At 43.5% G+C, this 14,921-nt stretch overlaps 1 protein-coding gene across 1 annotated transcript in view; it reads right to left on the bottom strand.

The window, feature by feature from the left end:
* Positions 1–217: 217 nt before the first annotated feature.
* Taf1b (TATA-box binding protein associated factor, RNA polymerase I subunit B) overlaps positions 218–14,921 on the bottom strand; it is a 61,934-nt gene continuing 47,230 nt past the window's right edge. The window contains exons 10-15 of the mRNA XM_042680757.1: positions 14,744–14,921; positions 14,037–14,083; positions 11,249–11,339; positions 5,617–5,687; positions 3,684–3,897; positions 218–762 (exon numbers count right to left, since the gene is read on the bottom strand). Coding sequence (XP_042536691.1) covers positions 561–762; positions 3,684–3,897; positions 5,617–5,687; positions 11,249–11,339; positions 14,037–14,083; positions 14,744–14,921 — 803 coding nt within the window. The 3' untranslated portion in view covers positions 218–560. The remainder of the gene's footprint in view (positions 763–3,683; positions 3,898–5,616; positions 5,688–11,248; positions 11,340–14,036; positions 14,084–14,743) is intronic.

The raw sequence follows: 14,921 nt of genomic DNA, 5'->3' as shown, positions 1-14,921 counted from the left end.
TACAGTGCCAGCTTTGAGCTGAAGAGCTGAGGGACAGCGCCCAGGCCCCACAACTGACATACATAACTTAAAACTGCACATAGTGGTCCACACCTATAATCCCAGTACTCAGGAACTAGAATCAGGAGGATCTCAAGATCAGGGACAGCCTGGGTTACAGTGAAAGAGCCTGCCTAAAAAAAACACACACACACATGTATACACACAGATATGCATAACTATTTATAGACATACTTTATTCACACGTATATATACATGTAAGCAAAACACATTTAACTTTAGAATGAATACAAATTTCTAGATACCATTTGTACAATTTAATTTTTTCAAAAAATACCCACTTAAACTCAAAGATCACTTGTTTTACAATGTATATTTTCTTTTTTTAACAACGTATATTTTCATAAGTACATCTGACACACTCATATAAATGTGTGTGTGCATGTATATGTATAAATATATGTGCAATAATTTTTCCACACTTTCCTGGAGTGTTATGTAACAACTGGTCATCATCATCACCATTATTTTTCCAAGAAGGTTCTACTTCATTTTTTCCATTATTTTTTCTCTCTTTTGGATCTTGAAGAGCTCTGTTTTGCTTCACTGTATTTTTTTTTAAAAAGTTTTTTTTCTACTAAGCTTACTTCTTCATGGAGTAAGGAAGTCTTTATTCTCAGCAAGAAGGAGAATGCACTTATTATAAACTGGTAACTCAGAGAAAAATTTGACTCTTCATAGGTTGTCACATGTTTGCAGTAACTGGAAGAGGAAGAGAAAGGAACAAGTTATCTGTAGAGAGATGCATGCATCTTTGCCTTTGAGCAGCCTCCAAGCAACATCAAGTACAGAGGGCTAGTCTTAAATAGTACTGTGAGTTAGCGGGGACTTAGAACAATTAAATCCTTGATTATCCAAAGGGAAAAGTCTCCGCGGCGCCCACACCCGCGCAGGAGACACAGCTGCAGGGCAGCCGGTCCTGCCAGTCCTCACGAGGAGGGACTCCCACATGGCCAATGCCCTTTTTCTCACCAGGGCCAACGCAAATAAGGGTGCACAGGGAGAGAATCTACACTTTTTCCCCTTGGTTCTTTTGGTGCTAGGGATGGAACCTGGGTTCTTGTTTCTGTGCAAGAACCATACCACGGAGCCAGTCTGGACTTATTTTTAAAATAAACCAAGAAATCAAATAATCTGCAACCTTCCACCCAAAATAAGACACTAGACTTATAATGCCATGTACACATTTGTATCAATGCAGAAATAAGAGTTTGCTAAACAATTTTATTTATTGTAAAACAGTAAACTGAATCTGATCAATTCTCTCAGTTCTCAACTGCTAATTCTCTTAGCTAACAATGGTAACCCCAAAGTATGGCAGTCCAGTACTAGGGCTTGAACTCAGAGTCTGGGTGCCATCCCGAGGCTGGTGCTCTACCACATGAACCACAGCTCTACTTCTGGCTTGTTAGTGGCTAACTAGAGATAAGAGTCTCATAGAATTTCCCGCCTGGGCTGGTCTTGAACCTTGATCCTTGGGATCCCAGTCTCCTGGGTAGCTAGGATTATAGACATGAGCCACTGGCACCCAGTAGTAAATCTTTTTTTTTTAAATTTTTATTGTAAAGGTACTATACAGAGGGGTTACAGTTACATGAGCAAGGTAATGAGTACACTTCCTATTGAACATTGTTAGCCCCTCCATTGTTTTCCCCCTACCATCCTTTCCCTCCCTACCCTCCCCGAGGTTCTTTTTTTTTTTTTTTTTTAACTGTGATTAAGTGATTACATAATTTCCCAAATTTCACAGTATTGTGGAATAATGATGCCCATTTAAAGTCACAAGCTCATTCTAACTTTCCTGGAGCAAATTGTCTATCACGGTCTATAACATATAACGGTGTACAGATATACACCATACATGTGATCAGCAGCATGGGGATATTTAGTAGTGGTTCGACCAGATGAGTGAAAGTTCTTTGTTTCTTAAGTCCTGTTAATTTTGTTGTATCACCTAACATTAGGATTTAGCATCCACTTATCAGGGAGACCATGCACCGTTTGTCTCTTTGCTCTTGGCTTACCTCGCTCAACATGATTCCTTCTAGCTCCATCCATTTCCCTGCAAATGCCATTATTTTGACATTTCTAATGGCTGCATATATTCCATTGTGTATAGATACCACAATTTTTGGATCCATTCATCTGTGGTGGGGCATCTGGGTTGTTTCCATATCCTAACTATTGTGAACAGTGTGCAATAAACATGGAGGTGCACGTGTCCTTGTATATTGGTTCCTGTTGTTCAGGGTAGATGCCTAGAAGTGGTATGACTGAGTCGTAAGGGAGGTCAATCTTTAGCTTTCTAAGGACCCTCCAGACTGCTTTCCAAAGTGGTTGTATAAGTGTACATTCCCACCAGCAGCCAGTAGTAAATCTTAATGCAAACAACCTCATTGTACCATATTCTACTGTACTTTCTATATTTCATTTAGAAACTCTTTACACTTGGTGAGTATCAGCTCTGTGCTAGGTTCTCACAAGTAAGGAAAAACTTGAATTAGAACTAGGAGCAGATGAAGGCTGGGAAGGTGGCTCAGTGGTAGAGTGCTTGCCTTGTATGCATGAGGCCCTGGGTTCGATTCCTCAGTACCACATAAGCAGAAAAAGCTGGAAGTGGTGCTACGGCTCAATTAGTAGAGCACTAACCTTGAGCTGAAAAGCTGAGGGACAGCGCCCAGGCCCAGAGTTCAGGCCCCAGGACCGGCAAAAAAAAAAAAGAACTAGGAGCAGATGAGAGTGACAGCTGCAATTCGCTCAGAAAAGGAATAGCCGTCTGTGGTAACAGCAGGCTCTCTGGCTGTACCGCTGCAGCTAGGGGAGCAGTTTGTGCTGTGTGAGGTCATCTTCCTTGATTCCCCGTGCCCCCCACCCCCACGAGTTTTCTTACACAAGACTCAGTATATAATTCTGACTCTCTGACTATGAGCTTCGCATCTTCCAGGCATTAGTCGAGGATCACTTAGCACGTGGCCCTGCTCAATACCCAGCACCAAAACAAAACAGACACCATCTTCTCATTCCAACTGATACGTGAGTTGGCTCTTTTAAATATGTGGGTTTTCATTACTTACAAAATACATCTTTAGCCAGGCGCTGGTGGCTGTAATCCTAGCTACTCAGGAGGCTGAGATCTGAGGATCGCGGTTCAAAGCCAGCCCGGGCAGGAGAGACCGTGAGACTCCTATCTCCAATAAACCACCAGAAAACCGGAAGTGGTGCTTAGCTCAAGTGGTAGAGTACTTGCCTTGAGCTGAAGAGCTGAGGGACAGCGCCCAGGCCCAGAGTTCAAGCCCCACGACCGACCAAAAAAAAAAAAAAACATCTTTAGGCCATACTAGAGACTTTTTTTGGGGGGGGAGGGGGGGGGGGGTCCGGTCCTGGAGCCTAAACTCTGGGCCTGGGTTCTGTCCCCCAGCTTTCAGCTCAAGGCTAGCGCTCTACCACTTGAGCCACAGTGCCACTTCCAGCTTTTTTCTTTTTGCTTATGTGGCGCTAAGGAATTGAATCCAGGGCCTCAGGCATGCAAGGCAAGCGCTCTACCACTGAGCCACCTTCCCAGCCCCCATACTAGAGATTTTATCATGTTTTTTTTCTCCTCAAGTTCTGAAAGAACCACGTACCTTTTACAGAATTTCTGGGTACTGAGCCAATACAATGAGTTCTTGGTCACCAGGGCCTGGCCTTTCTTTAGCAGGACTCCCTGGAGGCGATGGCCGTGGAAACAGGTGTCCTCCGCAGTCCAGCTGAATTGGAAGCTGGAAGGGGACTTTTTTTCAGTAGTTGGTGTTGACTCAGCCAGTGTACTAAACTGTCTTTGTAGATTCTCCACCATTTCTGGAAATGGAGGAAAAGAGGCAAAGAAATAAAACAAAAGGGGGGGGGGGTAGTTGCGGAGATGGGAGGGAAGGGATGGTAGGGGAAAAACAAAGGAGGAGGCAACAATGCTTGATAGGAAATGTACTCATTACCTTGCTCATGTAATCGTAACCCCTCTGTACACTATTTTTACAATAAAAAACGTACCAAAAAAAAAATAAAACAAAAAAGTTAAACCACAAACAAAACCTTGGGTTTACTTGATTGGAATGCACCAACCCAAGTTGTCCTCTTGGCTTTTTGTCAGTTGTGTGGCTTGAACTCTGGGCCTGGGCACTGTTCCTCAGCTCTTTAGCTCAATGAAAGCACTCTACCACTTGAACCACAGTGCCACTTCTGGTTTTCTGGAGATAAAGAGTCTCACGGATTTTCCTGCCCAGGCTGGCTTTGAACTTCAATCCTCAGATCTCAGCCTCCTGAGTAGCTGGGATTTTAGGTGTGAGCCACTGGCACCCAGTGGCCTCTTAGCCTTTTGGTTGTTGTTGGTTGTGGTGCCTGAACTCTGGGCCTGTGCACTGTCCCTCAGCTCTTCAGCTCAAGGCTAGCGCTCTACCACTTGAACCACAGCACCACTTCTGGCTTTTTCTGCTTATGTGGTGCTGACGAATGGAACCCAGGGCCTCATGCATGCAAGGCAAGCACTCTACCACTGAGCCACCTTCTCAGCCCCCTTTTTAGTTTCTTGAGATAGGGTCTTGCTGGCTTGGAACTTAAGATGCTCTCACTTCAGCCTTTTGAGTGCTGGGATTATAAGCATGCACAACCACACTCAGTTGGTTTTTCTGAGTTTTGATAAGACTGTGTGAGGGAAACTTAAGGCAAAACTGTCACTGGATGAGGGGCAGACAGAAGCTGCTTAAAATGGCTACAATGGATGGCTGTAGCTGAAGTGGTAGAATACCTAGCAAGCACAAGGCCCAGAGTTCAAAACCCCACGAATGCCAAAGGTGGGGGGAAGACTACAAAACTAAATTTTGTATGTACTTATCACAATTTTAGGAAAAAAAAATGAAGAAGGTAATCTAAGGGCAATTCTCCAGCCCGTTCTAAAAGAGACACACAGGATTTTAGATTCTGATGGGAATTTTGTATTTTAAGTAAAGACAATTTCCTGAAATAAATCCACAGATTTCTGGCAGAAGATAATGTTCCTTTGGATACATACTGGTACATTTCAAGTTAAAAATTCTATACAACTGTGGGTGAGGATGGGAGGGAAAAACTGGGACACTGTCCAAAAAAGAAACATATTCTTTACCTGACTTAATGTAACTGTAACCCCTCCGTACATCACCTTTGTAATAAAAATAAACAATTTTTTCAAAAAAGTTAAAAACTGAGGTGGGTACTAGTGGTTCATGCCTGTTAATCCTAGCTACTCAGGAGGCTAAGATCTGAGGATTGCAGTTCAAAGCCAGCCTGGGCATGAAAGTCCATGAGACTCTTATCTCCAGTAAACGACTCAAAAAAGCCAGAGGTGGTGCTATGGCTCAAGTGGTAGAGTGCTACCTTGAGCAAAAGAAGCGCAGAGACAGTGCCCAGGCCCAAAGTTCAAGCCTCAGGATGAGAGAAAAAAAAAGCTAAGAACTTACTGATGTACCACTTTTCAGGTCAAGATCCTCAGTTATTTGCAACTGTTTTGCTACCTGGTATTGGCAAGAAAAGAATCCAACTCACCTCTTCTTTTATAAGCTACTGATCTGTCAATGTGTGAGTAGTACAGCGGCTTTTCGCTTTTCCACATGTACCTGTGCAAGACAGAAAAAGAGCTGGTGTGGGGGAGGACACAATGCACCTGAACACAGGTTGGAGGCATTTCTCCAAAGTGACATCTGAAATTCCTAACGTCTGGTTCAGTAGCTTGGTGTGGAATGGTCTACTGGTCCACAGAGCTGCCATCTGAAGTGGCTCTGGTGAGAGCCGGCCAATGGTGTGGTGTGCTCTTCCCACATCTCCTAGCAGAAGCTACTAATTACACAAAGCAGGAATGGTTTCCCTCACCATTCATTTCCCTTGCTGTTTACTTACTCCTGTAAAGGTAAAATCACTCAACACATAACTCCTGCTTCTGCCTTAATGCACTTGGCCCCCTGCTTCTGCCTTAATGCACTTGGCCCGGCACTAAGTGCCAGGCACTTCTAACTGACACCTCACACAAAGCAGATCGTGACTGACAGTTTCTTGGCACTCAATGACTGGAACTCTCTTAATCCCGGTGGGAATAAGAGAGCACACCTTACAATATCTCTGCACAGACTTAACCCTTTGTAGGGGGAAAGAGCAGTCAGGATGTTCCTTGTACTGGCTGGTGGGTGCATATGGCCCTCAGGGTCTCTGCTTGAGGGCAAAGACTAAGTTCCATCTGGCATCCCCCAGTGTTAGCAGTGACCAATCCTAGAATCAGGCTAAAGGAAGCAATCTGTATTGTTTGTGCTGCCAGTGGCCACCACTGGGCATCACCAGGCAGATGCTGCTGTTCATCCCCTCCGCCCTTTCTTTAGAGCTGAATGCAGGGCCTCGGACATACTAGGCCAGTGCTCTTCCACTGAACCACACCCCTAGCCCAAAAATCGTTTTTGATCTTGTTTCCATTCTCAGGTCCCCAGTTAGAGGTCTTCTAGAACCTATCGTCAAGAATAAGTTAGATCCCAGGCTACTTTTTAGTTTAGAGAAAACACTGGCATCAGAAGAACTGCTTTGCCATTTCTAGTGACCTCAGATGACAACTTCTAAAAATCCTTAAGGGCACAGACGCGCTCAGTGTTTTTATGTTTTCAGCGCTGGCAGGCAATAATACAGAGTGGGTGCTCAATTAAATATTTGTTGATAAATGAACAGATGAGTAAATGAAAAAATGAATTTGGCATCTCTAACCTGTCTTCTGCTTTCATAGGACTGTTGTGAGGAATGATTAAAATAATGTATCTATTTCTGTCTGTCTATATGTTCTTTAAACCTAATTCAACTACTAGAAATAATTATGACTTAGCATTTGGCTAGTAGACACTTAAGAAATACCTCTAGAAAAGGGCTTTCTAGAAAAGATAAAAAGGAATAGGTCAGAAATACAGTATTTCAATTTTATTGTAGAAGGCTACAATTGTTGATTTTTCATTATTATTATTATTATTATTTTTGTCAGTCATGGGGCTTGAACTCTGGGCCTGGGTGCTGTCCCTGAGCTCTTCAGCTGAAAGCAAGTGCTCTACCACTGGAGCCATAGTGCTACTTCTGGTTTTCTGGTGGTTAATTGGAGATAACAGTCTCACAGGTTTTCCTGCCTGTGCTGGCTTTGAACGGCGATCCTCAGATCTCAGCCTCCTGAGTAGCTAGGATGACAGGTGTGAGCCACTGGTGCCCAGTGTCACTATTCTTTCTTAATGCTAGAAGAAAACTACACACACACACACACAAATACACGTATGTGTACACAAATACACACATATCTTTTTTCACATACAAATGTTAGTAATCATATGATAGTAAACCTTCACTTTAACTGATTTAATAATTGAGATTTGCAGGGTGCCAGTGGCTCTTGCTTGTAATCCAAGCTACCCAGGAGGTGGAGAACTGGAGGACTGAGGTTCAAATCCAGCCAAGCAGAAAAAGACTCCAGGACTCCATCTCCAAAATAACTAGAAAAGGCTGGGCTAAAGGACTAGCTCAAGTGGTGGAGTACTAGCGCCTCAAGTTTGAGGCCCAGAGTTCAAATCTTGGAACCACCACCACCACTGACAAAAACCAAACACACACTTGAAATTTTTTTCAAAGACTTAAAAAAATACAAAATCCAATCAGTGTAATCAGGGTCATACATAAAAGGGAGATGCTGACATTTTACTTGGAATTGGTTTAAAATGTTAAAGCCAGGTGCTGGCAGCTCACACCGTAACTCTAGCTATTCAGGAGGCTGCCAGCCCATGAGACTCTTATCTCCAATAAACTACCAAAAACTTGAAAGTGGAGCTGTGGTTCAAGTGGTAGAGCACTAGCCTTGAGCAAAAAGCTAAGCAACAGCACCCAGGCCCTGAGTTCAAGCCCCAATACCGGCACAAAAACAAAATGTTAAGACCAGAAATGAGATTTCTCCAGGTGTCAGGAAGCAGTAGAGATAGCATCAGTATTATATAGAATTCAGTCTTCTTGAAAAATACGTGTAGATTTTGGGAAGTTATACCACATTTAAAATGTATAAGACAGCTTACCATTTAACCTTATGTTTAATGAATCTGTGGGTTTTTTTAAATACCTTTTTTTGTTATTTATTTTCTTAAATATGAGTTTAACAAACTCTCAAACGAAGAAGACTCCAGGGCAGGCTCATCCAAGCGCTCAGGCCTGCTGCTGTTAGGCATCCCTTAAGACAGCCTCACCTAGACGGACGCCTGCGCGTCGATAATAAGGGCAGACCCAGCAGCAACGGCAGAACAGGGGAGGCTCGGGACTGCCTCAGGCCCTGTGCAGAGAGGATGGGAAGGGCTTTAAGATAACGCACAAGTATTTCACACCTCTTCTGAAACTAAAGCTTCAGAACCTCGCTTTACTTTGCCTACCTCTTTCCACTACAGAAAGCTAAAGAAACAGAGGTGTCACGAAGGTCTTAGATTTTCTAGTAGGGGATACCTGACTGATTCCCTAGTCTTTACCATTTATTTCCCTATTGCTTATTTGTTGATTCATTTGGATGACATTCCTGAGGCTTGAACACTGGGCCTGGCTGCTATCCCTGACCTTTTGCTCAAGGGTAGCACTCTACTTCTGGCTTTTTTGGGGTGGTTTTTAGTGGAGATAATGGTCTCACAGACTTTCCTGCTGTGGCTGGCTTCCAACTGCTATCATCAGATCTCAGACTCCTGAGTAGGTAGGATTACAGGCGTGAGCCCCAGTGTTGGCCTCCCTCTTCATCTTCATCTTGGACAACTATGCTCTATTTTTCTGTCCCGGGAAGTTTAGCCATTTCAAAAAAGATGGAACCATGCAATGTCTTTCTCTTAGCAAAATGCATTTAAGGTAAGTGGCATTCATACTTTAGGAGCCTGTTCCTTGCATTGCTCAAGGTAACTGCACTGCCTGGCTGTAACACAGCTCATCAAGTCTCCAGCTGAGGAGCATGGGGTTGCTGCCAGGTTTTGGTTACGATTTTTGTGTGAACCCAAGTTTAATTTTACTCGGGTTAATATCTAGAAGTAGAAGTACTAGGTATTTTTCTAGGTTATGTTTAGAGAATGAGAACTGTCAAACTTCCCAAGATGGTTATACCATTTTCTATTCCCATTATCTGGTACATTGTTTTGTTATGAGCCATTCTGATTGGTATCTGATAATATTTAACTGTATTTTTAATTTGCATTTTTCTACTAAAGAGGTTAAATATCTTTTTATGTGCCATTTATCTTATTTGTTCATTTGAGAAACTGAGTCGTATTCTTACATTTGAAAATATTTTACATATCACAGATAAACATCTTTAACCAGAAATGCAATTTACGGTGCTGGGAAGGTGGCTCAGTGGTACAGCACTTGCCTTGCATGCATGAGGCCCTGGGTTCGATTCCTCAGCACCACATAAACAAAAAGAAAAAAGCCGGAAGTGGCGTTGTGGCTCAAGTGGTAGAGCGCTAGCCTTGAGCTGAAGAGCTGAGGGACAGTGCCTAGGCCCAGAGTTCAGGCCCCACGACCGGACCAAAAAAAAAAAAAAAAAAAGAAATGCAATTTGCATAAAATTTCTGACTCTTTTGTTTTTTGTTTTTGCTGGTCCTGGGGTTTGAACTCTAGGCCTGAGTGCTGTCCCTGGGCTTTTATGCTCAACGCTAGTTCTCTACAATTTGAGCCACAGCTCCACATTTTTTGTAGTTTACAGGAAACTTTCCTGCCCTTGCTGGCTTTGAACTTCAATCCTCAGATCTCAGCATCCCAAGTAGCTAGGATTACAGGCATGAGCCACTTGTGCCTGGCTCTTTTTCTTTTTTCTTTTATTTTGGGTCCGGTCGTGGGGCCTGAACTCTGGGCCTGGCCGCTGTCCCTCAGCTCTTCAGCTCAAGGCCAGTGCTCTACCACTTGAGCCACAGCGCCATTTCCGGCTTTTTCTTTTTGCTTATGTGGTGCTGAGGAATCTAACCCAGGGCCTCATGCATGCAAGGCAAGCGCTCTACCACTGAGCCACCTTCCCAGCCCAGTAATACTTTTTTTTGGGGGGGGGGGGGGGTCCGGTTGTGGGGCCTGAACTCTGGGCCTGGGCGCTGTCCCTCAGCTCTTCAGCTCAAGGCTAGCACTCTACCACTTGAGCCACAGCGCCACTTCCGGCTTTTTTCTTTTTGCTTATGTGGTGCTGAGGAATTGAACCCAGGGCCTTGCATGCAAGGCAAACGCTCTACCACTGAGCCACCTTCCCAGCCCTGAGACCTCAAAAAATTTTGCCTCATCCAAACAGAAATTTTCTCCATGTGTTACAGTTTTCTTCAAGTTCTTCTCCAGATCTTTAATTAACTGTCAGGCATTCTGTTTACTAATGTTGATCATCATGCTTAGCTATAGAAAATGTCTTAATAAATTTTACCTGACAACATGGAAAATGATGTTTACAAGAACAGGGAGAAAATGGGAAGCTGGGGATGATGTAGCTCAACTGTAGAGCAAGTGCTTAGCATGCATGGAACCCTAGGTTGAATACTTATTTGTGTCAAAACAGGGTGGAGTCACACAGCTATCCTTAATGAACCCCAGCAATGGAGCTATCTCAGGACGATGGTTCAAAGAAGGTCAAACAGTGGGACTGACTGAATTAAACACACTTGCTGTCTGCTTAGTCTGGTCTTGGTTTTCACGGAGATTAGTATTCTAGGTGAGCATTCCATCTATACATGGCAGCGGGTAATAGTTGATATCTTGGTAATGCTGGGCAGCATAGATGGGAGAGGTTAGAATACTAGAAATGCAAGCCAGACTCATACAAACTGTAAAAAGCTAAGTGCAATGTGGTACCCTGGGTTGGATCCTAGAATAAAAAGGGTATTATGTGGAGTTAACAGCAATGTAAAGAAAGAAGAAAAAAAGAGGAGCATGTGTACTCTACCATGTGCAAGCTCCTGGGGCTGATCCCCAGCACCTTAAAAAAAAAAAAAAGATGCAAGAAAAGAAGTGTGCCTGAATGTACTGTGCTAGAATTATAGAAGTGCGCCTGAATGTATAGTGCTAGAATTATAGAAAGCCCCTGTGTTGCTAAATGCATACGGATGAAGCTTCAGTTTCAAGCGTGAAGTGGCTGACAGAGAAACAGTGCAGGTGGACCTGAGCAGAGGATACATACTTGGCCCTTGCTTCTTCCCAGTCTTGTTTCTTCTTGTCAAAACTTTTCTTCATAACTTGGTACCACTTTCTGAAGTTAAACCATGGCTTATCTGAAAAATACACAATCTGTACATAATTTGTGCATATGTCTGTGCATGCAGGTCCTGGGGCTTGAACTGTCCCTGAGATTTTGTGCTCAAGGCTAGTGCTCTACCACTTGAGGCTACTACACTTCCAGCATGTTGGTGGTTAAATGGAGGGAAATGTTTCACAGACTTTCCTGCCTGGGCTGGCTTCAAACTGTGATCCTCAGATCTCAGCCTCCTAAGTATCTAGGACTATATGTATGAGCCACTGGTACTTGGTTGTACTTATTATTTTTTTCACCAGTCCTGAGGCTTGAATGCAGGGATTAAGCAATGTCCCTGAGCTTATTTTTGCTCAAAGCTAGCACTCTACCACTTGAGCCACCATACCACTTTGGCTTTTTCTGTTTATGTGGTATTGAGGTATCAAATCCAGGGCTCCATACATGCTAGGCAAACACTCTACCACTAAGCCACTTTCCTAGCCCTGTACTTAACTTTTAAAAAGATTTTTGTTAGTATGTATTAAGTGTACAAGAGGGGAAGTTACTCTGAAGTTATTGCCACCCATGCATACTATTCATGATCAAACTCATTCCATCTCTCTCCCTCATCCCTTCTTCAAACAATTTCAGCAGGTTTCATTGTTCTATTTCATTTGAAATCCATACATATTATAACAATTTTGTTCATGTGGGTCTTCATTCATTGACATATGTAACAGCTCTCGGAAATTGCAGATGTGTCAGTGTCCCCACATTCTAATCTGAACAATTTGTTGCTCTTCCTTCTAAGTTCCTAACCTGTACTGTGGCCCTGCCCAGCTTCTCCTGAAACTCATCTCTACACTCACTTCTAGACTTCATCAGTCATTATACAATCAGACCTCCCCTCCCCCAAATCTCACACTCAGCCTGGCAGCCAGTAGTGCTGGAAAATACATGAATTGAGAACCAAATGACTGGTAAATGTGTAGCAGCTCCCACTCTTCCTAGAGCTAGTGCAGATATTATACAGACAAGGAAGGAGGCACTGTGCTGGGTCAGGATGGGAGGCTAGACAGGCGCAGCGGCACAGGCCGATACCCTCGCTCTCTGGAGGTGGAGGAGAAGCTCTCTAGTGTGGGGTCAGCCTCACCTATGTAGTGAGACTGTCTCACAACAAAACACTGACAGGGGTTAGAGGCACAATGGCATCGAATGCGCCAGCATAAAAGGGACTGTTCTCCACTATTCTCTAAAAAAAGTCAGTCTTCTGGGTGTTTAACTAAAATTCCTTTCAACTGGCTATGCCAATCATCACCTACAACATAGTGTTGTGGGGTGCACAGCCAGAAGACAGGAAGTCACCCAAAGAACAGAACTTTGTGTTGACAATTAGTGTGATGAGTGAGGTGCAGCTTGAGGGAAGGAAGCAGATGGAGATGAGCAGGATGGCAGAGCACAGAGCAACAGTGCTCGCCCTGTGAGAGCACATCTACCTTCAGGTCTCTACGGGAGTGGGGGCACACATTCACAAAGTCTAAGCCACTTTCCCTTAGGGACGTTGGACAACCTTTCACTCTATGACCAGTGAATGTAACAATGCTGGAACAGAATTCAAACATTTACCAATTTCACTAAGTTGCTCTTAGGCTAATTACTCTATTAGACACCAAAGATTAAAGAAAATTAATAAAAGGTGAGACAGGGCTGCCCCTCCAGCAGCTTATAATGCGCCATTCTGCATGAGCTCAGGCTAGAGGGATTAGGATAGGGTGGTCACAGAGCTGTCACTAAGTTCAAAGTGTAGTTTCGTCACCCACTACGTTTATGGCATAGTCTGGTCAGTGAGTGGTTGCTGGGAAAACAGCAAGTTTGTCTTTAAATACAGTAGGCCAGCAGTCACTGAAGTTGCTTAATGGCCCAAGGATATAAGAAGTCTATGCAAAACCAGCCCTGGTACAAGATATTACCCCCACCCCCACCCCACGGCTGCCAAACACATACTATTTAAGTTTTTCCACGACCGACCGACCTACCTTCCTTCCCTCCTTCCTTCCTTCCTCTCTCTCTTTCGTTCTTTCCCTCTATCTCTCTTCCTCCCTCTCTCCCCCCACCTTTCTTTTTTGCCAGTCCTGGGGCCTGACTAAGTGCTGTCCCTGAATTTTTTTTTTTGGTTGGTCATGGGGCTTGAACTCTGCCTGGGCGCTGTTCCTCAGCTCTTTATCTCAAGGCTAGCGCTCTACCGCCTGAGCCGCAGCGCTACTTTCAGCTTTTTTGGTGCATAGCTGGCAATAAGAATCTCATGGAGCCGGGCACCAGTGGCTCACACTTGTAATCCTAGCTACTCAGGAGGCTGAGATCTGAGGATTGCAGTTCAAAGCCAGCCCAGGCAGAAATGGCTGTGAAACTCTTATCTCCGATAAACCACCAGGAAATCAGAGTGGTGCTGTGGCTCAAGTGGTAGAGCACTCACCCTGAGCTGAAGAGCTGAGGGACAGCGCCCAGGCCCAGAGTTCAAGCCCCATGACTGACCCCCCCCCCCCCAAAAAAAAAAAAAAAAAAAGAATCTCATGGATTTTCCTGTACTGGGCTGGCTCTAAACCGCCATTCTTAGATCTCAGATCTCAGTGTCCTAGGATTGATTACAGGTGTGAACTACTGGCGCCAGGCTGACTTAGTGTATCTTTTGATTCATTATTTATAGCCACTTTGAACTTGGCTAATAAAAATTAAGTACCTTCATCATTCATTCCATTATACTCTTCAGCATGATCAGACAAAGACCTGGAGATAACAATAAATAAATCAATTTATTTAAAAATCATATATTTGGAGAGTTAAGTTTTGAATTCTTCTGAGAGAAAGTATAGAACAGTGCTTGAAACTAATACAAAGTCTTAATGGGGAAGCAATTCCTGAAAGCTGGGAGACTATGAATTCAGTCATTCCTTGCTGAATTTGGGAGGGGCAACACTGTAAGACTCCACTGGACTCTAAAATAAATTGAAGGGGGGCTGAGAAGGTGGCTCAGTGGTAGAGCGCTTGCCTTGCATTCCTGAGGCCCTGGGTTCGATTCCTCAGCACCACATAAGCAAAAAAAAAAATCTAAAATAAATTGAAGGACAGTGCTAGGAGTCTAAGGCACACAAAGTCGTAAATAATTGTATTTTAAATGAGAAACGTGGAATAAGGAGAAACAGAGCTATCTAAAGAGCACTAGTAATGAAACATGAGCAGACCACCTACACAAGCTGAGTCAGTGTTAAGTGAGAATCACTGTTCCACTCAGTGCTGTCCATGTTCCATTTTCTACTGAACTAACACATGCATTCCTTTACTCTGAACCACCATGCAAAAGCACTATATTTTCCCTATTGTCTTAAAAAAAACTATCAGTGCAATGCAGTATTATTTGCCACAAAGTTTTGTGTCAGTTATACTTACCACTCTAAATTGTCATCCAATAGAAAGAGTAGCTTTAATACTACAACAATGACAGCTACAGCTTGCACATCATATTTAACAGCCCTTTTCATTTTAGCTATTGGATCAAATGTCAGAAAATCCACTTCTCCTATTCCAGTCATTTTTACAACTTGGCAGGTTAAACCATGCATTTCAT

Source organism: Dipodomys spectabilis, unplaced genomic scaffold, assembly GCF_019054845.1.
Source record: "Dipodomys spectabilis isolate Male_0828 unplaced genomic scaffold, ASM1905484v1 ptg000066l, whole genome shotgun sequence".
Lineage (NCBI taxonomy): Eukaryota > Metazoa > Chordata > Mammalia > Rodentia > Heteromyidae > Dipodomys > Dipodomys spectabilis.
Note: the sequence above shows the minus strand (reverse complement) of the source record. Positions and strands in the feature narration are given on the sequence as shown.